This window comes from Pezoporus wallicus, unplaced genomic scaffold, assembly GCF_028554395.1.
Source record: "Pezoporus wallicus isolate ANWC-B61680 ecotype Strahan unplaced genomic scaffold, APGP_CSIRO_Pwel_v1 contig_4722, whole genome shotgun sequence".
Lineage (NCBI taxonomy): Eukaryota > Metazoa > Chordata > Aves > Psittaciformes > Psittacidae > Pezoporus > Pezoporus wallicus.
The window spans coordinates 2,145,371-2,170,627 of record NW_026641840.1 but is presented as its reverse complement, the minus strand read 5'-3'; the positions used below and the strand labels follow the sequence as shown (position 1 = coordinate 2,170,627).

Sequence of the window (25,257 nt, the reverse complement as noted above, 5' to 3'; positions counted from 1 at the left end):
TCCCCATCCCACCCCATCCCCATCCCATCCTATCCCCATCCCCATCCCATCCCCATCCCGTCCCCATCACATCCCCATCCCCATTCCCATCCCCATCCCATCTCCATCCCATCCCACTCCATCCCCATCCCACCCCATCCCCATCCCCATCCCTTCCCCATCCCCTTCACCATCCCATCTCCATCCCCATCCCATCCCATCCCCATGGACGCTGCGGTGCCTCCATCCCCATCCCCATCCCCACGGACGCTGCGGTGCCTCCATCCCCATCCCCATCCCCATCCCATCCCCATTCCCATCCCATCCCCATCCCATCCCCATCTCCATCCCATCCCCATCCCATCCCCATCCCCATCCCATCCCCATCCCCATCCCATCCCCATCCCCATCCCATCCTATCCCCATCCCATCCCCATCCCCATCCCATCCCCATCCCCATCCCCATCCCATCTCCATCCCCATCCCATCCCCATCACATCCCATCCCCATCCCCATCCCATCCCCATCCCATCCCTATCCCCATCCCCATCCCATCCCCATCCCCATCCCCATCCCATCCCCATCCCATTCACTTCCCATCCCATCCCATCCACTTCCCATCCCATCCCCATCCCATTCACTTCCCATCCCATCCCCATCCCATCCCATTCACCTCCCATCCCATCCCCATCCCATCCCCATCCCCATCCCATCCTATTCCCATCCAATCCCCATCCCCATCACATCCCATCCCCTCCCATCCCCATCACGATCCACCCCATCCCACCCCATCCCCATCCCATCCTATCCCCATCCCCATCCCATCCCCATCCCGTCCCCATCACATCCCCATCCCATCCCCATCCCCATTCCCATCCCCATCCCATCTCCATCCCATCCCACTCCATCCCCATCCCACCCCATCCCCATCCCCATCCCATCCCCATCCCATCCCCATCCCCATCCCCATCCCATCTCCATCCCCATCCCATCCCCATCACCCCATCCCCATCCCCATCCCTTCCCATTGGGCCTATTCCCATCCCATCCCCATCCCCATCCCCCCCATCCCATCCCATCCCCATCCCATCCCCATCCCCATCCCATCCCCATCCCCATCCAATCCCCATCCCCATCCCATCCCCATCCCATCCCCATCCCATCCCCCCATCCCCATCCCATCCCATCCCCATCCCCATCCCATCCCCATCCCCATCCCCATCCCATCCCCCCCCCCCCCCCCCCATCCCATACCCTACCCATCCCACCCCATTCCATCCCCATCCCATCCCATCCCATCCCATCCCCATCCCATCCCATCCCCATCCCATCCCATCCCCATCCCATCGAATCCCATTCCCATCCCCATCCCATCCCCATCCCATCCCCATCCCATCCCCATCCCATCCCCATCCCCATCCCCATCCCCATCCCCTCCCCATCCCCATCCCCATCCCCATCCCCATCCCCATCCCCATCCCCATCCCCATCCCCATCCCATTGACTACTCCACGCTGCCCAAACCCGCCGGGGCAGGCGGGAGGGGGTAAAGACGGGAGCGACACGAGCTCAGCGCATGCGCGTCGCGCCCCCACCACGGTGGCAGCTCCTCCGTCAAGGCTCAGTGCCCGCCCCTTCGCGACGGGCGCGGAGGAGCCAATGGCGAGCGGCGGCGGGCGGTGATTGGCAGGCGCGGGGGCGCGGCGCGGTCTCCTCACGGCGGCGGCTCCATTTTCTCCCGCTCCAGCGCCCGGCTCGCCTCAGCCCCGGCCGGCGGAGACGGTCCTGAGGGACGCTGCCCCCCGCACCCCGCTCTTCCCTTCTTCCCCCCCAGCGCCGCCATGAATGAGGAGTACGACGTGATCGTGCTGGGCACCGGCCTCACGGTGAGGAGGAGCCGCCGCCCGCCCTGGGCCTCGGGCCTGCAGCGGGCGGCCGCCGCCCTGACCCGCCCCGCAGATATCCCCCCCCCACCCCCCCACCCCTCCCGGGTCCTGTCTGTGTGTGCCCCATCGCGCACCCCGGTGCTCATTCTCAGGAGTCGGTGTCCTTTTCCCCATCTGCATCATTATCCCCCCCCCCCATCATCCCCGCCCCTTCACCTCAGCCACTGGTCCTGAGACCCCCCCCTCCCCCCGGACACCCGAGTCCTTGTTCCCTTCTTCCTTTCTTAACCTCTCGCCTGATTCATTTCCCCCCCCCCAGCTCCCGCTCAGACCTTACGGTGTTTTGTTCACCTGTCACCGTCGTAGCCCCCCCAGTCCCATCTGCAGTGCATAGGTTCCTCACCCTCCCCCCCCCCAACTGTTACCCTGAGGTGCCTGGGTTCTGCTCGTGTTCCCCCTTCACAACACTTGGGTCTTTTTCCTCATCTATCATCTAATTATCAGCGCACCCCCCATCACGTATTCCCCCCCCCCCCCCCCCCCCCTACTTGAATCCCTTTCATATCCCCCCCATCCACCTGGGTCCTTTCCCCCCATCCCTAACGGGCTTGGGTTCTGCGTTTAATATGATTATAATAGACCCCCTATTATAATACATGTGTTATAATATGTTTGGATGAACACCCCCTTCCTTATTCCATGTTTCCACCCCCACCCCGAGCTCCTGTGTCCCCCCATCTCCCTGGAGGCCCCGGTCCGCGGCGCTGCTGGTGGGAGGCCCCAGGAAATGCAGTTGTTGAGCGGAGGGAGGGCGGGGGACGGCGGACAATAAAACGCCAACGGTGATTTATTGCCCGCTTTTTAGCCTTCATTTAATGATTATTATCATTATTTAATCCCCCCCATACCCAGAGGTGCCCGAAGGTCCATCAAGCCGTGCCCTCCCCGCAGCGTAGCCCGGCTTAAGGGTGGAGGCAGACCTGGTTTTATCCCTCCCCCTCCCCTTCCCTTCCCTCTCCGCCCCATCCCCGCTCCGCCTTTGCAGCCTTCGGCTCTCCATCCAGCCCTGACTGCAGCAGGAGGGGGATGGGAGGCGGGCGAGCTTTGCACGCCTGTCAGATATGTCTGATCCCCCCCTTTTTCTATTCTCCCCCCCCCCTTCCCAAAAAATCCTCCCTTCATTTCGGTCATCCCTGAGGAAAGCTGACAGCTGATGGCACTCGGGGGTGCGGCGGAGGGAGGGGGGTGATGAGCCGTGGTGGGGCTTTGTCCTATTGTGGAGGATGCAGCCCGTGCTGCAGGCTGCTGAGGGTTGGAAAATATGGCAGTGCTGCTGATCTGGGAGGTTTGCTTGGGGGGATTGCTGCTGGTTCCTTCCTTTGGCCCGAGGAGATTCCTGGAGCCACCTCTAGCTTATGTTGTGTGGGTTTAGTAAGGGCTGGAGGGTGGACTGCAGGTTACAAAGCAGAGGCATTGTTTGAAGGAGGGAGGGAGAAAATCCAATATGGTGGAGAGGAGGTTTTCCTCGCTGTTAAATAGCCTTTCCTGCTTTTGTTTCCCCCTTCTTAATGGGAAGAGGTGGCTAGACAAAGAGATACCTTTGGGGTTGGCTGTAAGGGATTTCCCCCACTTCCCCTGGTAATGGTAAATAGAAATACATTTGCTTCCTACTGTGGCTTTGGTGCTGTGATTGACAGGGCTGTGCCACAGTGGTGAAGGCGTTGTGGCTGCTGACACAGGACCCGGGGCACGTCTGCTTTGAGGCAGATCTGGTTTATCATTCGCCTGATTTGAGTATGGGAATAATGGTACCAAATGCAGGATGTGGCACAAAGGAAATGTGCAGAGTGTGGGAGCAGCTCCCCAGCTCCTGCCATAGGGTAGACCCAACTTTCCTGGTTGCTTTCATTCCCTCTCTTCCTTTGAGGTTGCAGGAATGACTTCTGAGACAAAAGCTTCTTCCCTTTGATAGGGAAAGCTGCAGTCTGTCCTAAAACCTGTCTCTGGCTCAGCAAAGCAGGGAAATGGAGTTGTGGGGAGGCTGAAATATAATGAGCTCTGCTGGTGAAGGGGCCTCCAATAGATCTGAGCTCCATTAAAATGTTAATTTATGCTTTAGAGTGAGCTATGGTATCAAGTTGGTAAGCACCGTGCTTAATCTCAAACTGACAAATGCCAATGTAAAGTTGACAAAAGGCCTCTTGTGAAATCACTTTTAAGACAAGCTCATGCTAATGATCAGCAGTGGAGTTAAAAGGAATGAATTATGGCTGGATTTGAAGGTGTGCTGACCAAACTCCAGAGCCTGAGAGCTGGCAGAAGGCTTATTCTGTTTCTGGTGTACAGGCTTTACCTCTGAAATACCAATTAGAACAGAATCAACTTCATCTCAACGTGAGCAGCTCATGTGGAAAACCAAGTGAATGGGAACCAGAGGCCCTGGTGCAGGCAGGACATTCCCAATCCTAAAATGCACGTTGTTGGTTCAGTCACGGTAGCTGGCGAGTAGTTTCAGAGCAGAATCTGGTTCAGGGTGGGCTGCAGGATGCAGTCAGATGAGGTGTCCAGCTGGAAGCTCAAAGGTTGCTCCTCCAGCTCTGGTCTGGTACCAGTGCTGGCACTTGGGCTTCCTGAGGAAAAGGAACTGGAAAACACACTGTGTAAACACATCCAGTTGTTTCTTGCCATTTCCAAAGAGCCTTGAGCTGTCATGAAACTTACGGTGATGTTTTCAACCACCTTTTCCTTAAAGCTGGCCCTTGCAAAAATGGACTGTACTGATGGAATCCCATATACTCAATGAGTTTGTGTCTCCTCTTCCACCTCAGATAGCGATCTCGATGCCACCTGAGCAAAAGGAGATGAAATGGGGGTCCCATTTGCCAGATACTCCAGTGCTCTGCCTCTCTGCCAGGCTACCTGTTGGGTCATATCCATCCTGTGTCTTGTCCCATGAGAGTTACAGGTTGATTTCTCCTAGTATCCATCACTAGGACTTGTACAAAGCCCATAAAATACCTGTAATACAGACCATTTGGGAGAGGCAGTGAGTGGCTGCTGATCCAGAGAGGTTTTCTCTTTCTCTTTCCAAAGTAAAAGTTCAGTTGTTGGATTAAAGACTAAAAATAAAGCATTGGAGCCTTTGTAAAGAACCACAAATGCATCTGATGCAGTCATTGTTCTGGTTGGGTCTGTGAGGCCACTGCACAAGAGTGCTTAAATTCCACTTCTGATGGGAATATTTCAGGTGTTAATCTCTTTTTTGAACCAGTGATGAGGAGTTAAGGCAGCTTTAGGACTGGGATTTCCAGCACTCACTATATTTAAGATTTTCCCTTACATATGCAAATTGGAGGCTCCACTGCAGCGCCAAGCTGGTAAAGAGATGTCTTAGCAGGAGGGGAAAACAGTCCCTGAGCATTTTTTATAGACTTATAGAATCCCTGACTGGTTTGGGTTGGAAGGGCTTAAAGCTCCTCCAGCTCCAACCCTGGCCACAGGCAGGGACACCTTCCACTAGAGCAGCTTGCTCCAAGCCCCTGTGTCCAACCTGGCCTTGAACACTGCCAGGGATGGGGCAGCCACAGCTTCTCTGGGCACCCTGTGCCAGCGCCTCAGCACCCTCATAGGGAAGAACTTCTGCCTAAGAGCTCATCTCAGTCTCCCCTCGGGCAGGTTAAAGCCATTCCCCTTGGCCTGTTCCTACAGGCCCTTGTCCAAAGCCCCTCTCAAGGCTTCCTGGAGCCCCCTTCAGACACTGGAGCTGCTCTAAGGTCTCCCTGTCAGGAGCCTTCTCTTCTCCAGGCTGATCAATCTCAGATCTCTCAGCCTGTCTCCCGGTGCTCCAGAATCCCAAATTCCTGCTGGTACAACATCCTCAAACTTACACGAGGTATAATCCATGAGTGCTGCTTTCCTCCCTATCCCTCTGTGCATTGAGCAGTGTGTGATGACTCCAGGGCAGGCTTTTGTGAAGCACTGGTGGGTCTGGGTGCTGGGTGCTGGGTGCTGTAGCATGAGACCTGATCAACCTTCCAGCTACCACATCCTGGAGGTGCTGGTGGGAATGGCTTCTCAAAGTTGCTCATGTCTTAATAGCTTTAAGATCCGTGGCTTAGGCTTGCTGTGTGTCCCCTGCATTGCACATTAGGTAGCGTCTTCCTCCAGACCTACAGCACAAACTCGGTTTTAATCTGATGTGGTGATACAGGCTGGAGAACACCTCAGGGGTTTATTTTCAGCCTTTTCTCTTCAGTTCACCTTAGTTTACACCTCTCTGGTCTCAAAGTGGTCTGGTGCTTGCTCTGTGCCCTCTGTCAGGACACTGCTTTCTGTGATGTGGGTTATTTGACATGAATGTTGGGCATAATTAAACTGCCCTCTTCAACCCCAGTAGATGGACACCATGTTCCTGCTGGGTTTTTACTCGTTACAGGCACCAGTGTGCTGAACTAAGCTTCTTACCTGCCAGCTGCCTCCCCACATTAAAGCTGTATCAATCCTTCACGAAGATACAGATTCACTTTCTGTAGGAGCAGCATAGCCAAACTCTTCGGTTCAAGATACATTTAATCATACAGGCACAGGCCTCATGGCTTCAAGAGCCTAAATAAAGAACATCAGAGTGACGGCAGGGACCAAGCAGAGTATCACTGTCCCTTGCATCATCCCCTTGTAGCTGTGGGGATTGCTCAAGTGCAGTGAGTAAATTGCTTTTGCACTTTGTATGGCTAAGCAGAGCTTTAAGTCTTGTTTGCTAATCTGGCAGAGTAGATGTAACCAACACCATGCCAGAGGTGGAATAGCCTGGGTGAGGGTAAGGAGCTGGTATAACTTCTTGCTTGCCACAGCATGCCTTTCTAAGAAGGAGCTCTTGGTGAGCCAGAACCTGTTCTTAAAGATGAAGGGGCTCTGCTGAATGTTCTCTGTAGGATCTTCCCTTCAGCACCATTAGAAAGACTGACTCTGGCTCAGGTCCCCCTTCGGTCTGTCTGAGCCTTTCTGAACTGCTGCCCTACTTGGAGAAAATCCATGGAGATCTACTTGCTTCCCGCAATTCCTGAAGGCTTCTGTGTGCAGAAGGTCTATTTGCAACCAGTTTGTGCAAGTGGGGGAAGAGCTGATGGTCTCCAGCAAGCATGGGAACACTAATACCTTCAAGTTACACCTTATTCCTGTTTTCTTCCATGGATTTGTATTGGATGTGCTGTGTCTGATGTACATTGCTCTCTGGCTCTGTGCTCTCCATCCATTTGAAGCAGCCGAGCGGTGCTGCAGACGCCATCAGTTGCTGCAGGACTTGCTCTGTCATTCATTCAGCAACACAAAGGGAGAGCCCATCATAACTTGGACTGGCTGAAGCACTGGATTATAGTAGCACAGTGTGACTGGAATTTGCACAGATTGTGTTTGACCCCAGATGGATACCTGGAGCTTTCCTCCCATTGTCTTGGTACCCTCTCTGCTGTCTGCACCTCTTTGCATGGTGCCTATGTTCATAATACAGTCAGAAAGCCAAAGATTTGAACTCTGATGCTTCCCCTTTTTTCATCTGCAGTTTAAACTGCTTCCAGCCCTTCCCTTATCACTACAGGCTGTTTGTTTTCCTTGCTTCCTGACCCAAATGACACAGTGACATATCAAGAGTTTCCTGTGCACAGACTAGTGCACCAGTGGATGGGTCTAACCAGCAGTCAGGCAGTGCAGCCATCAAAAGGGATTGCTGAGCTGGGAGGATAAATCTATTGTGTCTCTTGTGTTTTATGATCATGCCTTTGCCTCATCAGCCACGAAGGGAAGCAATGGTGAAAGGCCTGCACTGGATTTCAGCGCTTCAGGGCTCTGCAGGAGCCTGAGTTATACTATGAATATGTTAAATGAGCCTTGGATAAAATAGTGTTGTAATTCCTCCACCTCAGCACCCATATTGGTGGTTAATGGGTATGAAATATGATTGAAAAGGTACTTAAGATATATCTTCTGCTGGTACCCAAATTTGCTGGCAGTTTGCGTGGGCAGCCTGTTGAAGGGATACACTCTCCCTGGGAAGTGATGGGTGTGCTGTGCTGAAAGGACAGAGCAAGAAATACTTTGAAGTCTCCTTAAACAGAGGAAGGAAATCAGCTGACATCTGGACCAAAGAATGTAGTTTCTGCAGCTTATGCTGTAAGTTCATTTCTCCATTTGATACTTACTTTGTTTTCAAGACCTGGTTGTCTTTCTCATGGCTCAGCTCCAGCACAGACACTTTCAGTCCTGTAGCACCATGTGGCAGAGGCTTTGGAAGATGCTCCAGGGGGATAAAAAATCAGGGTAGAGTCAAAAAGAGTCAACAAGATCATGTAGAGCTCTGAATTTGGTTTAAGTAGGGAAATCACTCTGGCCAGTGGTGATGCACTTAGTGTATCAGCCCCACATTGCATGTGGTAAGTCATTAACGTATTAACTGGCATCTGCACTTTGGCTTGTGCAGTTCCTCAGTGTTGTGGGGCTCGTGGTGCTCGAGTACTGTCTTAACACAGGGTTTGGTGCAGCTGTGTCTTTCTTCTGCCTGTCTAAAACCAGAGGAGGGGCCTTGTAGGCAATTTCAAGCACAAACACAGGCTGGATGGAGCAGCCCTGAGGAGAAGGGCTTGGGGGTGTTGGTTTATGAGAAGCTCCCCATATGACCCTGCTTCAGTGTGTGCTTGAGCCCAGAACTCCCCCGCATGTGCTGGGCTGCACCCTCAGAGCGTGAGCAGCAGCTTAGGGATGGGGTCCTGCCCCCCCTCTGCTGTGCTCTGGGGTGACCCCCCCGTGCAGTCCTGATCCAGCTCCGGGGCAGCAGCACAAGAGGGACGTGGAGCTGTTGCAGCAAGTGGCCACAGAGATGCTGCAAGGGCTGGAGCAGCTCTGCTCTGGAGCCAGGCTGAGAGAGCTGGGCTGGGTCAGCCTGGAGAAGAGAAGGCTCCTGAAGGGGAGACCTTAGAGCAGCTCCAGTGCCTAAAGGGGCTGCAGGAAAGCTGGAGAGGGGCTTTGGACAAGGGCCTGTAGGGACAGGCCAAGGGGAATGGCTTTAAGCTGCCAGAGGGGAGACTGAGATGAGCTCTTAGGCAGAAGCTCTTCCCTGTGAGGGTGCTGAGGCGCTGGCACAGGGTGCCCAGAGAAGCTGTGGCTGCCCCATCCCTGGCAGTGTTCAAGGCCAGGTTGGACACAGGGGCTTGGAGCAAGCTGCTCTAGTGGAAGGTGTCCCTGTCTGTGGCAGAGGTTGGAACTGGATGAGCTTTAAGGTCCCTTCCAACCTAAACCAGGCTGTGATTCTATGATATGAGAGCTCTTAAGTCTGTGGAGTATGGTAAGGGCTGGAATGGCAGATGGTGGATCATGGAGAGACTTTGTGGGAAGCTTTGTGGTTACCTGCTCACAGTCCACATGATGACCATGAAGCTTTGTGGCTTCATGTTTGAGATCACCTACGACTTCAGGGATAAACTTGAAGCATCCCATTCTTCCTGTACACTAGCCATGCAGTTCAGGCTTTGCTCTTTGATGTCTTGGCTGAATTATGGTGACATCCTGGTGGGTCACAGGCTGGCCACCATCTTTCTCTCCCAGCACAGAAGATTTGACTGTTACCACTGGAAGTTTAACACCAGTGAACCCCCACACCAGTGATCCTACAGACCATCCATACACATATCACATTAAGGCACTTCAGAACTAAATAACCCCTCCTAAAAGCTGCCTTTAACCATGGAATACTCCTTGGCTGGTGAAGTTGAAGATGATTTTAAAAGCTTTCTGTAGATGGAGGATTTCCCAGAGTTGGGATTTGCAAGTCATTTAAAACAGATGTGGTGGGAGACCCCTTGTGTTGTAGCTGTGATTTCGCTGAGCACGCTCACCCATCCCCATGTAATGTAGTTTGAAATACACCTCATACGTGTTGCAAGGGGGAAGTGACACACAAGGAGAGTCCTGAGCACTCCACAGGGCAAAACACATCTGGAGTAAACGTGAAGGATCTCGCAGAGATGCATATCTCTGCCAGGAGGATCAGTGTGCTGGTTCTCTTGGGTGAATGAATGGCCCCTCTGCTTGTGGGCAAGCAGACATGCAGTGGTGGTATCTCTCAGCGGCTGGATGTTGGGTTTTACACCTGAATGAACGATAACACAATATATGGCTGGGACCTACAAGCCAGATAATACTGATGGGCAATGAGAGCTCAGTTGCCCATGTAATTCTGCCGTTGGAGAGAGTTGAGGTAGAGCAAGATCATTAAAACCTCCTCGATAAGCAGTGCCAAGCACACCAAGTAGTCAAGTATTTGTTAAGCTCTTTGGCTTGGGAATGCCAGAGCTGGTGACCGGGTTAGTTTTAAAGTTGCGCTTTAATGTGGATTTAGCCATGCAGGTCCTGAGCTGGTTTTGCTAGCTACAACGTGCATCCCTCTGTGGTTAGTCTCAGTCTTGGTCTTGCATTTAGACTCTGATCTGCTGCTCAGAGTAATCTCTCTATTACTCATCTCAGTGGGTACCTAGTGAGAACAGCAAAGTGTCTGCTGAGATGATAAAGCTTCCAAATGGCTTCATTTAGTCTTGATACTACCTCTACCCTCTAATAGTACCTGTTGATTCTTTTGCATGTCCCATTTGGCAAATACCAACAATTGAGGTTTTGAGGAGACTTACTATAGTCCAAGTAACGTTTCATGCTCCTGCTGTCACCCATAAATGAAGGTGCTGCCTCTCTATAACATTTTTAAACTGGTAGCTGGGGGTTTAAGAGTGCAGATATTCCTGTTCAGTCCCAAATACATGAGTTTCCCAGAAACTTCCTCAGGGGAGCCCTGATAGGTGTTGGTTGTGTATTGCAGCAAACATTACATGGTTGGTGTGCCCAGAGCAGGCAGCAAACCTCATAAAGGGGTTAATCTGTCTCAGACAAGTCTTTCAGCACTTCTTAATTCTGCAGTGAGGCAACTGCTGTGTTTGTTTTCCAAGGGCTGTGCAGGGACCTTCAGATCCAGGCATGCATCAGGTTGTCTGAACAAGCATCCTTAGGAAATGTGGCAGGAGGCTCCAACACAACTAACACATCCCTTTCATTCTTCCTTCTCTCCTTAGGAATGCATCCTCTCTGGGATCATGTCAGTGAATGGAAAGAAAGTCCTTCACATGGATCGGAACTCCTACTATGGAGGGGAAAGCGCATCCATTACACCCCTGGAGGATGTAAGTACTGAGGCTGACCCCCCTATTGTGTCCTCCCCAAAGGCACACAAAAGGGGTTTTATGTCCAGGTATCCTAGGGGTGGATGCAAAGCCATTACTCTTAAGAGTTTCCTTTGAATTGGAATGTTTTATGGCACTTCCACACTGGTTTCTCCCTCACTATATTTAAACTTGGTAGACAGCACTTGTTTTCTGGCGTTCCCAGATTCAAGCACTTGAGTGATCCTTCAGTTATAATGCCTGACAGCTACATGTTAAACCTCTTTCATGTTTAAACTCTCCAGCTGAATTGTTCCTGCCACCAAATGTCGGACTGAGAAACTCTCTGTGCTCCTTGTGCTGTGATATTCCAGTCTGTCCTTGCTCTGTGAGCACTCCCAGCTGGATATGCACCACCTTGTTTGGTTATTGCTTGCACCCTGTGATCCTCTACCCCTAAAACTGGTGCTGTGGCTGTCAGATGTCAGGAGATCCCTGCTCTCCTTCCTGCTTCATGGGTTAAATATATTGGGAATATGATATAAGTGGATAGAGGAGCCTGCAGTTTGATTAGATTACCTTAATGTTAAACAGTCTTTTGGTTCAGCAGGTAGTAAATTCCCAAGCGTTAATCCTTGGAGGAAGAAAGACTGGATAAGCAGAATAATGCTGCCCATTTCTTACTGCAGCAGTTCACTGGGTTTGCATTGTGTGTGTTGCATCAAAAAGCAAATTGGAGCTCAAATGCTGGCCAAAAACTTGCTGTGAAGAGCTTATGTTCAGCTGAGAAGACATGGGGGTGGAAAGTGTGTGCATGTGTGGGAGCAGTTCCACCCATAGACATTTCCTCTGCTATAATAAGGTTTGTATTCTCTCCAAAGCTCTACAAAAGGTTTAATCTACCAGGAACTCCACCAGAATCTATGGGGCGAGGAAGAGACTGGAACGTGGACCTCATTCCTAAATTCCTAATGGCTAATGGTAAGTGATACTGAGCTCCCAAATCTGCTTCCCAGCTTAGCCTGGGTGAGTGTTCAGTGCTGCAGTCACAGAAACAACCCTTCAGCCATCTCTTCATGAACCTGTTGGAGCATTCATCACGTGGAAAGCTCACTTGAGCTCATCTACATGCCTGGAAGCACCAGTGCTTTTGCGCTGTGATTGCTTTTGGCTGTTAATCTTTCCAATTGGGAAGACGGCTCCAACTTGGAGCGTGCAGCAATCTGGATGGTTTGAATGTTTCCCAACATTTCCTCCTAACATGTTTGTATTTCTAGCCAGTTAATGCCATGAATCAGATTGTTCTTCCATGGCTTAGGAAAAAATGGTTGATTCCATGGTGAATATTATTCCCTTTGTTCCCATTTTATGGCTTGCAGACTATCATCTCTTACTGATGCTACAAATCCTCGTTCTGTGATCTGTGTGTTCCACTACTGGGACAGGTCTTCTAGACCAGATCCACTGTGGGTTATCAATGCCAGCAAGTTCAGGGGCAACTCCCTTTGCCAGATTCCAACCACTTGCTGCTGGAATCTGTCTCTGATGGACAAGGAGATAGATGTATTGTGTAGTGCCAGTCCTGTTGGAAAACTTGGTCAAGGTTTGGTTACTCTCAGCTTACTTTCAGTTTGTACAGGCGTTGTGGTGCATTTAATTTAAATGAGACCTTATGGGACCTTATGAAGAAGCTCTTCCCTGTGAGGGTGCTCAGGTGCTGGCACAGGGTTCCCAGAGAAGCTGTGGCTGCCCCATCCCTGACAGTGTTCAAGGCCAGGTTGGACATAGGGGCTTGGAGCAAGCTGCTCTAGTGGAAGGTGTCCCTGCCTGTGGCAGGGATTGGAACTGGATGAGCTTTAAGGTCCCTTCCAACCCAAACCAATTTGTAAGTGACAGCTTCTCTCTGGGGATGCAGGGATGGGTGTTGGGGCCTATGTTGCCTCTTGCTGTGTGCAAGCCAGGGGCTAATTGGTGGTCATTTGGCTGGACATGTTGTGCTATATCTGGATAGTGAGGACAAGGAGCTGCTGTGGTCCAGAATACACAACCTTGTTTATTGTGTTGAGTGTGAATGAACTCCAAAAAGCAGCAGTGTACTGCAGCAGATTAATGTGCTGCAGAGGGTGGCTTTAACGCAGAGGACAGATGGAAACCACAGGAGTGACAAGGAAGCTGTTAATTGTCTGTAAGAAAACCTTAAAGCTGCCTCAGAATGCACTAGTGAGTATCTACCACAACATGTATGTTACACAAAGGTGTAAGAGCTGTGTGGGTTGAATCTGGTGCTGGCATTGAAGGGTTTGTTGTGTTGGAAGAACTGTCTGCCTTATGAGAAGCACTGTCCTCTTGGCTTCTGTCTCTAGACCAGCAGGTTGACATGTGCCAAACCTCCTTTCCAGGTCAGTTGGTAAAGATGCTGCTCTACACAGAAGTTACTCGCTACTTGGACTTCAAGGTGATTGAGGGGAGCTTCGTCTACAAGGGAGGCAAGATCTACAAAGTCCCTTCCACTGAGGCAGAAGCCTTGGCATCCAGTGAGTAGCTGCACCTTACTCTGCTTCCTCCTGAAGCTACTGTCTCTAAACAAAGGCAAGACGTATCTCTGCCACCCACAGCTCAGCACAGTCTGTGCTCATGTACGAAAGAGCTTGATGCTCCTCACGTGGTGCTGTGTGTAGACTCCATGTGAGTAACAAACTGTGCTTAGCTTAGGACTCTCCTGCATCTCATTTAACTTCAACCACCACGTGCAATGTGAGTTTTGGGCTTTCAAATGAAAATGTGAGTTTTGAGTTTTAGAGCTTTCACATGGAGCTGGTCAAGCTGCCTATTCTACAGCTCATCCAGTGGGAATTTGGCAGTGTTTTACTTCCTCAAGAGGTTGCATTTGGGGCTTATGCTCCCAGCTCTGCCATAAATATCTAATGTTGGGTCCTTGATGGATGGAATTGGGTGTGCGAGATGTTTGTCCGTGGGCACATTAGGGTGACTAATTCTGACACAAGGCACTGAGCTCAAATCTGGATTCTTACCTACATAAATTCTACTCTTCAGACAAAACTACTGATCGTAGTAGTGCAGCAAAGTGCCAAAGAAACAGGCTGAGAGCATGGGGGCTGTTCAGCCTGGAGAAGAGAAGCTGTGTGGAGACCTCAGAGCAGCTTCCAGTGTCTGAAGGGGGCTACAAGGATGCTGGAGAGGGGCTCTTCATCAGGGACTGTAGTGATAGGACAAGGGGTGATGGTTTCAAACTGAAACAGGGGAAGTTCAGGTTGGAGATAAGGCAGAAGCTCTTCCCTGTGAGGGTGCTGGGGTGCTGGCACAGGGTGCCCAGAGAAGCTGTGGCTGCCCCATCCCTGGCAGTGTTCAAGGCCAGGTTGGACACAGGGGCTTGGAGCAACGTGCTCCAAGGTGTCCCTGCCTGTGGCAGGGGGTTGGAACTGGGTGAGCTTTAAGGTCCCTTCCAACACAAACCAGTCTGGGACTCTAAAGTGCATCAGGAGCTGGCAGAGGGCAGTCCATTAGCTTCAGATACAGGATGTATTCAGCAGCCCCTGGAGTCTCATGATAAAGTGACTCCTGCACATAAGGCTCCCTGGATGTGGTTTGTCTGTACACTGGATCCTTCCTCCTAGCAGATGCTCCTGTTTGTTGTGAAGTAAGACGTTATTCCTTCAGTTTGCCCACGTTGCTGTCTTCTAAAGGGACTCGGAGACTTATACTGGCACAAGTAGGAGGTGCCTTTGGTATTGTCTCTGCCATCATATTTTGGCAAGCCCAGTCCTGCTTCTCCAATTGGTAGAAAACTAATGGTGCCTCGTCCAATCTCATGTTTGAAGTTTTGGCCCTCTCAGCACTTGCTAGTTCCTTGGCCAGGCTTCAGGAGAGCGCTGATCACCACACTTTGCTGATGCGAAGTCTGGTAGATACCAGACATGGGTCTCTCCTCATGAAAAGGCCAAGTGTAAACTGTTCTCCAGGCTTTCCATCAGCAGGAAGTAGTATAGAAGCCCAGACTTTAGCCATGCCTTTAACCACCTCCTGAAGTCCAATACACCCGGACAACTGGTTGTAAGGACTTCACATGGCAGGTATTGGGGTCTCCTGCTTAAACAGAGCTCCCTCTTTAGCCCGCAGGGCCAAACTGCATATTCCCAAGTGCTATTTGAAGCACTCGGGACTCCTCACTGCTTCTGATACCTGCAGTGATGGAAAAGCTGTTAGTAGCTAGGTGAGTTCTCACAGAATTCCTTGGTTTTAGGCCTGATGGGCTTGTTTGAGAAGCGCCGGTTCAGGAAGTTCCTCGTGTATGTGGCCAGCTTTGATGAGAACGATCCCCGAACCTTGGAGGGCGTCGATCCCAAGAAGACCACGATGCGTGATGTGTACAAGAAGTTTGACCTAGGGCAGGATGTCATAGACTTCACAGGCCATGCCCTTGCACTCTACAGGACTGACGAGTAAGTGTGGGCTTCATAAGGGCCTGTAGGGACAGGCCAAGGGGAATGGCTTTAACCTGCCAGAGGGGAGACTGAGATGAGCTCTTAGGCAGAAGCTCTTCCCTGTGAGGGTGCTGAGGCGCTGGCACAGGGTGCCCAGAGAAGCTGTGGCTTCCCCATCCCTGGCAGTGTTCAAGGCCAGGTTGGACACAGGGGCTTGGAGCAAGCTGCTCTAGTGGAAGGTGTCCCTGCCTGTGGCAGGGGTTGGAGCTGGAGGAGCTTTAAGGTCCCTTCCAACACAAACCATTCTATGGTTCAGTTGCTCCCCCAAATCAGCTGTGTGCTGGGCTTTGGGAGTCAGGGGTAGTGTGTCTGTCCCTGGGTGCCGCATCGATCTTAACATACGGGCTTCTCTGCTGATGGGATGGTTAAACTTTGTGGGTTCCTGGGGTTACTGAAGCTGCTCCTTCCTGAATAAACCCCCTTGTGACACTGAGTGCTTCTGAAAGGGAACTGCCAGGAAAATACTGGAGCAGCTGAAGGGTGGGGAAGGAAACTTCATGGGAAGTGGATACTTTGTTCTCGGAGTGTATTCTGCTGCAAGTCTTGGTTTGTGAGATGTTGTGAATCACATAACTGCTCTCTCCAGCTATCTAGATCAACCATGCCAAGAAACAATCAACAGGATTAAGCTCTACAGCGAGTCCCTGGCTAGATATGGCAAAAGCCCCTACCTTTATCCCCTGTATGGCCTTGGAGAGCTGCCTCAGGGATTTGCAAGGTGAGAACTCAGGTTTGGATCCCAGCATTTCCTCAAACTGGAATGTATGGAGTTGGTGCTCAAGCTTCCAGAGCATGCTGCCACATAAAAATACTGTGGTCATTTGTGATTCTCTGTCTTAACAAGTGAATCTTCCATGTGAGATGATTGCTTCTTTCTGGGCTTGTTTATACTGTGATTGCTGTTAGTGGTGGTGGTTCTGGGGCAGCAGCACAAGAGGGATGTGGAGCTGCTGGAGCGAGTGTGGAGGAGGCCACGGAGATGCTGCGAGGGCTGGAGCAGCTCTGCTCTGGAGCCAGGCTGAGAGAGCTGGGCTGGGTCAGCCTGGAGAAGAGAAGGCTCCTGAAGGGGAGACTTTAGAGCAGCTCCAGTGCCTAAAGGGGCTGCAGGAAAGCTGGAGAGGGGCTTTGGACAAGGGCCTGTAGGGCCAGGCCAAGGGGAATGGCTTTAACCTGCCAGAGGGGAGACTGAGCTGAGCTCTTAGGCAGAAGCTCTTCCCTGTGAGGGTGCTGAGGCGCTGGCACAGGGTGCCCAGAGAAGCTGTGGCATTCTGTGATTCTGGGTTTGCCCAGAGCTGCTGTTTGCAGCATCTTGTCTATTCAAGAAGTCAGATTTGCTGACGTGGTGCAGGCTGCAGCTCTTAGGCTGTAGGACCATCTGGGTTGCACCACACAGGGTCCTTCTAGCTGGATGTAATTGCAGCTGATGCCTGCAGAAAGAGCAGCACACAACATCTGCTGTGTAGATGTTTAGGCATCATATTTTGAAGAGGTTTAGGTCTAATGTGGGGTTTATCCAAGTGGAATAGAAACAAGGGGCTGAAGGGCTGTTACAACCCAATCCCACCCCTGTGGGACATGCTGACATGGGTTTTCTCTTGCAGGCTAAGCGCTATTTATGGAGGAACCTACATGCTGAACAAGCCCATTGAAGAGATTGTGATAGAGAATGGCAAAGTGGTCGGGGTGAAGTCTGAAGGGGAGGTATGGAACATTCCAGTTCTTTCCGTACTCCCCACCCCACATCTTCCCTCTCAGAACTGAGGCTGTTGGTCATTGATCTGAACCAATGCAGTAGAAAACCCATTACCAGAGCTCCAGGACCACGTTTCCTTGGCCAGTGCTGGTTTTCCCTGTGCCAGCTCCCTTAAGATATGTTGATATTTTCATGGTGAGGACAGTACAGTATTCTTGCTCCAGGAACTGGAATGAAGTCTCCATGGCCTGGCAAAGGTTGTCTTCTGAATAAATCAAGTCAGCAGAGGAGCTGTTGCTTGTGTCTAAAGTGGATATGGAACTAGCTCTGCCCCTGACATTTAAGTATTAGCAGGCACACAGCCTCTCTGCAGCTTCTCCTCGACCTGGCAATGTAAAACTAGTGCTTGGGAGCTATAAATGTGCTCCCAGTTACAGTGCGGAGCATTTGCTGGTAGGGTAATATGTCCCTTTTGGGTAAGGGATGACATGTCCTGGCTAGCTGTGGAGGAGATAATCCACTCTATAGAGTGATGTGGCCAAGTGCAGGTGGCCTGGAGGCTTCAGATAGGTCAAATATTAAAGCTGTTACTGTAAAAGTGAGTTCTAATGTGAACTGGTCAATTGCTACCTGTTGGGTTCAGCCTTGACAACAGCAGGTTATAGTACTGGACTACCTAGGTTGCCCAGAGAAGCTGTGGCTGCCCCATCCCTGGCAGTGTTCAAGGCCAGGTTGGACACAGGGGCTTGCAGCAACCTGCTCTGGTGGAAGGTGTCCCTGCCTGTGGCAAGGGGTTGGAACTGGAGGAGCTTTAACGTCCCTTCAACCCAACTCATTCTGCAACTCTGCAGTGATTTGAACTTAATGGTGCACTGCCTGATGAGGGGAAGATGTGATTGATCACATTAAGTGTAATGAGCTAAGATTTGGATTGCCCGAGTTGAAGCATGCTGATGGCAATGAAATAAGAACCTGATGCAGGATCAGCCACCTCAAATCTCTCTCTGTATTCCCCAAACCCACCGGTTCCTCACCTCTGTATGCACTCCTCTACGTGGTGGTGGCTCAAGGTCCATGTGTTCCCTGCAGGTTGCTCGCTGCAAACAGCTCATCTGTGACCCCAGCTACGTCTCGGACCGCGTCACGAAGGTGGGCCAAGTGATCCGGGTAATCTGCATCCTGAGCCACCCCATCAAGAACACGAACGATGCCAACTCGTGCCAGATCATCATTCCACAGAACCAGGTCAACCGGAAATCAGGTGTGTGGGGAGCAGGGAACACTGGGGCATGGGCACGTCTGGTCCTGCTTGGGTTGAGCCAGAGTGGATGTTAAATCTCCTTGCACCAAACGTGTGGTCTGGTGAGGTGTGAATCCAATGGGATTCCCATTCCAATTGCTCCCATGGCAACACGTCCATGTCCAGAAATCCTGTAGGTCCCAGTGAGGCTACACCATACTTTAGTTTAGCTGTGAGAAGCTGGGGAGCATTTACCACTACTTTGGGCACTGTGGTTACCCCATCCCTGGCAGTGTTCAAGGCCAGGTTGGACACAGGGGCTTGGAGCAAGCTGCTCTAGTGGAAGGTGTTCCTGCCTGTGGCAGGGGTGGACCTGGATAATTTGAAGATCCTTTCTAACACAAACCACTCTTGTGATTCTGTGGTTGGAAAGTTGTTTGAGGAACCCACAGAAGGAAGTGCCCCAACCCCTGAAGTGGGTGAGGAGCACAGGGGTGTCCTGGGAGGGGGGCAAGGAAGGGAAATGCTTCCTCACCCTTGTACAGGAGGTGTCTGGCTGATGGGGGCGATCCTGGTGGCTTTCAGGAGCTGGGAAACTAAGTTCTGGAGATCTAAGGGCTGCTTGTACCCAGACTACAGCACATAGGACAGCAGGGCAAGGAGACACGGAGGTTCAAAGTGTTGGGGGAGCAGGAAGACAAGTGTGAATGCAGGCTGGAGGAGGCTTTCGGTATGTGGCAGGGGGGTTGGAGCCCTGACCTGAGCTGTTGGCTTCCCTTGCACGTCCCAACCTGTCCCCGTGGTGGGTTCCCCAGATATCTACGTCTGCATGATCTCCTCTGCACACAACGTGGCGGCGCAGGGGAAGTACATCGCCATCGCCAGCACCACTGTGGAAACCGCGGACCCAGAGAAGGAAATCAAGCCGGCCTTGGACCTCTTGGAGCCCATTGAGCAGAAGTAAGGCCCTGAGCAGTCCCTGCTCTCCATTCTCACCCCTTTGCTTAAGGCATGAAGGTGGAGGGCACCTGAAGGCCGTTTGGCTGTGAGGAGGTGTTTGAATTCCCTCTGCGCCTCAGTTACACACTGGGCATAGGCATGCCCTTGAATTCATGCAGCCTTGCACCCATACTGATGCTCTACAACCATTCTGAAGCTCTTTCTTCTCCTTCCAGGTTTGTCAGCATCAGTGACCTGTTTGCACCGACTGACTTGGGAACTGAAAGCCAGGTGAGTGAGTGCTGGTTGCACAGAGGCCTTGGGCACCATGGTCTAGTGTGAGTCGTCTCTGCCAGTGGCAGGGGGGATTGGAACTGGATAAGATCCTTTCCAACCCAGACCATTCTGTGATTCTATGAGGTGGGGAGGTTGGAGACTCCACACTAAACTGCTGCCTCTCTTCCCAGATCTTCATCTCTCGCACCTACGATGCCACCACTCACTTTGAGACGACGTGTGACGACATCAAAGATATTTATAAGAGGATGATGGGGTCAGAGTTTGATTTTGAAGAGATGAAACGCAAGAAGAACGATATCTATGGGGAGGAGGAGCAGCAGTAATGAGGATCCCTGCAGGAGGAGAAGTTCAAACCGGCTCATCTGAATATATAAAGAACTTAATGAACACTGTACGAAACTCAATATTGTAAGGCCTGCTTTTGTAATCCCATCTCTGAGAGATTGAAGAGTACTGCACTGGTAATGATGTTCCCCTTTTTTGGATGTGTTAATTATTTCGTTCTAGTAGGGCTGCTGTCCAGAATCTGGCAAATTACTCACTGATTTAATGACTAACCTGGGTAAGCAAAGGCAAACTGAACCTTGGGTTTGGTGGGTTTCTCTTTGCAGACGTAGACGTTGGTGCAGATCGGAGATAACTCATTGACAGCTGTGTCTTACCATGTCTTTTTAATCATTCGTAGCCATCCTTCACAATTATGTGCTTCTGGTGAGCTAGTAGATGTGACAGTTGTCACTCAAACCTGATTATCAAGGAAAATAGAAACTGAGCACTCCATCATTGTGGACAGCATCCCTAAAAAGTCTTTTTCCCATCGATCTAACTCTGTGGCAAGTTGTATTATGGACAAAGCCCACATCTATTGTAGCAGCAAATGTTGGCTTAGTTCTGGGCACAGAACTTAACCCTCCACTTTAAGCTTCTAAAACTGTTTACATCGGTTGGGACACAGCTGTGCCTAAGGCTCCTTTGTGTTTTAATCTTAATAAAATTGAGAGAACAAATGACAGAGCAGGCAAGACGTGGGAGTATTTTCTGTAGCCTGGGGGCTTCTGGGCTGGACCAAACGGCGCTGCGGTATTGGTATGACAGAGCCTCTGCTCCTCGTGGCTCCTGAAGGCTCCAAATGATTTCTGTACTGCCAAGTAAAGCCAAATTCTGGAAACCAGTCCTGGCCTCTGGTCTGATTCACTTGCACGAGCAGCACCTCCTTTCTGAGATCCCTTTGGATCTCTCTGCCTGACAGGGTTGAAAGGGGAGTAGTGTGTGGAGTGGTTCCTACTGGAAACCAGGCTCAGGCTTCCTCGGTTAGGCTGCCCCAGAGGCTGCTTCTGCAGCACAAGGTCTGTTGCTGAGTCTCAAGCTCAGTTGATTCAACTCTGCCTCCTCCCTGCAGGCCCCTCCAGTGCCAGCATCCAGAATGGCACTTGCTTGAATCAGTAATGACAATTCTTGCTCTTATGGATCCTCTGCAGGGCATTGAGATTTCTCTGACTGAGGTGCTCCTCCTTAGAGTGAGCCTTAGTGAGCCCCTTGCTGGGATCTTGACCTAATCCTGCTGTTGGGCAGCAGGGGTACAAGGAGGAGCTGGACTCCTTCCTCCACAGCCACGATGAGTGCTAGGAATAATGAGGGGATGCCTTGGCAGGGCCTTCTCCTGCTCTTGATGTCTGTGCTGGGGCAGGCAGGGTCACTGGGGATGGGTTCATCCTTTCCTGCAGCTGTAGCTGTGCTGTTCTTGGAACTGATGAAGAGGAACTGGGTCTCCACCACATCTCCTGCACCAAGCGGTGCTAAACCTGATTGTGGCTGCCCCTTCCCTCCCACCCAGGGGCTCAGGGGCTTTCAGCACTTCCCTTTCCTGGTCCCAGTTCTGGGAACAACCTTTCCCTATGAAGCCACTGGAAGCCCCGTGGTGCCGGCACTGCTGGAGTGACGTGTGTTGTGGTGGCTGGGGAAGTTCTTCCTCACCTTGTCCTTCCTCTTCAGTGTTGGATGGCAACACACTGAGTCTTTCCAAAGGCAAGACATGGACAATGAGCTCTTTCCCCTAAATGCTTCCATAAGCCCTCTTTGCTGTATCCCCATTATTCTGCTGCCTCTTGGTCCACATCTCCTGGGAAGGACAGTGCTGATCCTGCAACCCCAAGTCTCCATGAACACACCACTCCTTGGCTCCAACAGTCTTCCTCACTGTTTCCTTCCTGTGTTGGCTTCAAAGCTGAGGGGTAACACAGACCAAAACCGATTCCTGCTCCATGTGTGAGCTGGGAACGCTCACTGGGACTATTCCCACTGTGATCCAGCACCTCCTCCCTGCTGATGGGAGAGGCTGGGAGCTGAGGAGCCCCTCTCCAGGGAACAGCAGTGGCTGAACTGCCAGGTTGAGGTTTTGTTACTCAACCTTTACACATAAGCCCACCCTGTACATGATGTTCTTAAACTCTTTTATTAGAAACAAGAGGATGCCCCTATCCTCCGCCCCCGGGAGGCTGGGAATTGTACAAAAGTCTTTAACGTGACATCTTCTGCCTGGGGTGGGTGTGAGCTACCATAAATAAGAGGTTTGTTCCCACAGCCTGGTGTCTGGCTATTCAGAAGACTCCCATGGACTGGAAGTGTACCAAGAGACAACAGGGAGTTGAACTGTAGTGTAGAGCAGATACCTGCACACCCACCCCACTTCCTAACGTGTGTTACAGGAACAACTGTGTGGAAATGCACCTATTACTGAGGACTTGAATATCTCCTGACCTTCAAGTAAACAGCTTTTTGTTTCATTTACTCCTATTTCTTCCCCTGTCAGCTGCACAAATCACTTGAGAACACTCCAATAATTTAACCCTGGATAATGGTAAAGTGACCTCTGGCCTACAGGCAACGTGATGAACACAGAGTAAACCCCTGGCAGGATTTGCATCAGCCACCTTTAAATAATTCCTATATACAGAACCGGAGCCAAACCATCCTGCCACTCCCTGCACACAGCTCCTGTGGGCAGCACCTGAAACCTGCTGGGACGGAGGTGTCCTGCAGAGTACCAGGGTGCTCAAACTGGTGCCATACCAGGGTGCTCAAACTGGTGCCATACCAGGATGCTCAAACTGGCTTCGCTTCGTCACCTACAATAGAGAACACAGGAAAGGTTATTCCTCTGCTCCTCTCCTTGCTCCAGGGAGTGACAACCTCTTTGCAGGGCCTCCCCATGGTGTGTGCTTCCCACTGCTGAGCACGGTCCTTCCCAACTGTGGCTTTGGGAATGGCCCTGAGTGTCAGCAGAGCCAGCACTTGGGGAAGGTCCCTGGATCCCAGCTTCCTGCTTGTCATCCCAGGAGCTGCTCCCAGCCCTTTGGGGGAGTTCTGGGCCCCTCACTACAAGAGAGACATTGAGGTGCTGGAGCGGGGCCAGAGAAGGGCAGCAGAGCTGGTGCAGAGCCTGGAGCACAAGTGTGATGGGAAAGGGCTGAGGGACCTGGGGGGTTCAGTCTGGAGAAGAGAAGGCTCAGGGGGGACCTGATGGCTCCCTACAACTGCCTGAGAGGAGGATGGAGACAGGAGGGGCTGGGCTCTGCTCCCAAGGAACAAGGGATGGGACAAGAGGAAACGGCCTCAAGCTGCACCAGGGCAGGTTTAGATGGAGCTGAGGAACAATTCCTTCCCCAGAGGGTGCTCAGGCATTGGAACAGGCTGCCCAAGGCAGGGCTGCAGTCACCGTCCCTGCAAGTGTTCACACAGCGTGGAGACGAGGCCTCAGTGCCATGGGTTAGTGGTGGCCTTGGCAGTGCTGGGAATGGTTGGGATGGATGAGCTTAAAGGACTTTTCCAACCCGGCTGATTCTGTGATTCTAAGGGGTTGATCCCAAGCCCTTTCCTTACCAGTAGCTTCTTCTAAACGGAGCAGCCACTTTCTGCACCTTCCCAAGGAAAGTGTTGACATCAGCTACCAGGATCCCTTTGCTTTCAAGGACCTCCCTGCTGACACCAGGTGTTTCTGCAAAGGAAGGGACAGCTCTATAATTCTAACAAGCAACTGAGGTTGTTCTGCACCAACCTCTGCTCCCTGTGAGGGTGCTGAGGCGCTGGCACAGGGTGCCCAGAGAAGCTGTGGCTGCCCCATCCCTGGCAGTGTTCAAGGCCAGGTTGGACACAGGGGCTTGGAGCAAGCTGCTCTGGTGGAAGGTGTCCCTGCCCGTGGCAGGGGTTGGAACTGGATGAGATTTAAGGTCCCTTCCAAGCCAAACCTCTGGGATGCTATGAATTTAGCAACCTTCAGACCAAATCTGTTCCTTTTGCCTTTTACTGCACTGACTTGCAATGAATCAGCTCCCACCTGACTGAGACAAGGGGGGCACAAAATTACAATATGAGGTATATAAACTTTTAGAACCAGTTCTAAGTAATGTTAAGTTTCACAGCTTTGTAACAATAGCAATGGAAAATTACTGAGGTTCATGATGCACAGAAAAAATAGAGTACAGCTAGAGAACATACTGAGAATTCTGGTACAGGATAAACCACTGCAGTTGACGTAGTTTTAGGCCCTATGACCTTAGTGCAAAATGAGTGTAAGAAAACCAGGCTACAGGGATAAGGAGTATCTGGGAATGGCAGGTGTCCAGGATGGGCTGCAGCTGAGCTAACTGATACGTAGGACAGGAGGATTGTTATGCCTGTGGTGCTAACGAACCAAATAAGCTGCTATAAGCCACCTACAGCGCGTGCTTCGAAGGCTGCCCGAAGTGATGAAGATTGTTGGAAGAAGTAAACGACCCTCAGAGACCACCACAATTCTGTGTGCATGCGGGGAACCTTCTGGAAAACGATGTAATCCATATGTAGCCTCATGAATATGTATGTATGCCCAGGGACTATATAAGGATGGCCTGTATAGCAGTATGGACACACATTAGGAGGAGCTATCCCCCGTGTCTCCCTGCGCTCCAATAAAGAATTCCTGCTTGTCAGCTTGAAACTCTGCTGGCGAGTTTGTGCCTGGAGATTTCTCCAAATCATGGCCCCCACCTCAAATCACTGCTTCCAGCAGAAATGGGAGGCAAATGGGTGGGTTTTGTCCTTCCTCCATCCCTTTCCAGACCAGTCCAACCCTGCGCTCGCGGTGTTGATGGCTCCAGCCCCCAGAGCTCTCCTTACCTGTGAGGTACACAGCGAACCTGGCGCTGATGTGCTGAACCTGCAGGTTCAACAAGCACTTGACGTGCTCAGAGCTGGGGGGTGACACCGAGTCACACGTGTGGTAGTGCAGCACCTCCATGAGATCAGCTCCTTGGCACGTTCTGAGGATCAAATGCTTCTTGTGGGCATTGGGGTCCACCCTGCTGGGAGAGGGGACAGTGAGCAGGAACGACGGGACCTCCCTTCACACTACGTGTGGTCCTTCACCATCATGGGTGCTTTTAGACTTGCTGCCCTGCACCAATGAAGATGGCAGGAGCAGCATCACTGTAGGGGTTACGTGTGTGGCAGGGAGACAAGATGATGCCAACCCCAAGATGAGGTGAAG

At 51.5% G+C, this 25,257-nt stretch overlaps 2 protein-coding genes across 2 annotated transcripts in view; one reads left to right on the top strand and one right to left on the bottom strand.

Moving 5' to 3' along the window:
• Positions 1–1,687: 1,687 nt before the first annotated feature.
• Positions 1,688–20,904, top strand: GDI2 (GDP dissociation inhibitor 2). The gene is made up of 11 exons (XM_057425498.1): positions 1,688–1,865; positions 10,973–11,080; positions 11,941–12,040; positions 13,459–13,593; positions 15,321–15,519; positions 16,148–16,279; positions 17,163–17,262; positions 18,344–18,515; positions 19,310–19,454; positions 19,670–19,724; positions 19,901–20,904. The coding sequence occupies exons 1-11, from the start codon at positions 1,821–1,823 to the stop codon at positions 20,054–20,056; spliced, it is 1,347 nt and encodes a 448-aa protein (XP_057281481.1). The 5' UTR covers positions 1,688–1,820; the 3' UTR covers positions 20,057–20,904.
• Positions 20,905–23,608: 2,704 nt separating this feature from the next.
• Positions 23,609–25,257, bottom strand: part of TASOR2 (transcription activation suppressor family member 2) — a 40,383-nt gene continuing 38,734 nt past the window's right edge. Inside the window, exons 22-23 of the mRNA XM_057425513.1 lie at positions 24,888–25,069; positions 23,609–23,727 (exon numbers count right to left, since the gene is read on the bottom strand). Coding sequence (XP_057281496.1) covers positions 23,609–23,727; positions 24,888–25,069 — 301 coding nt within the window. The remainder of the gene's footprint in view (positions 23,728–24,887; positions 25,070–25,257) is intronic.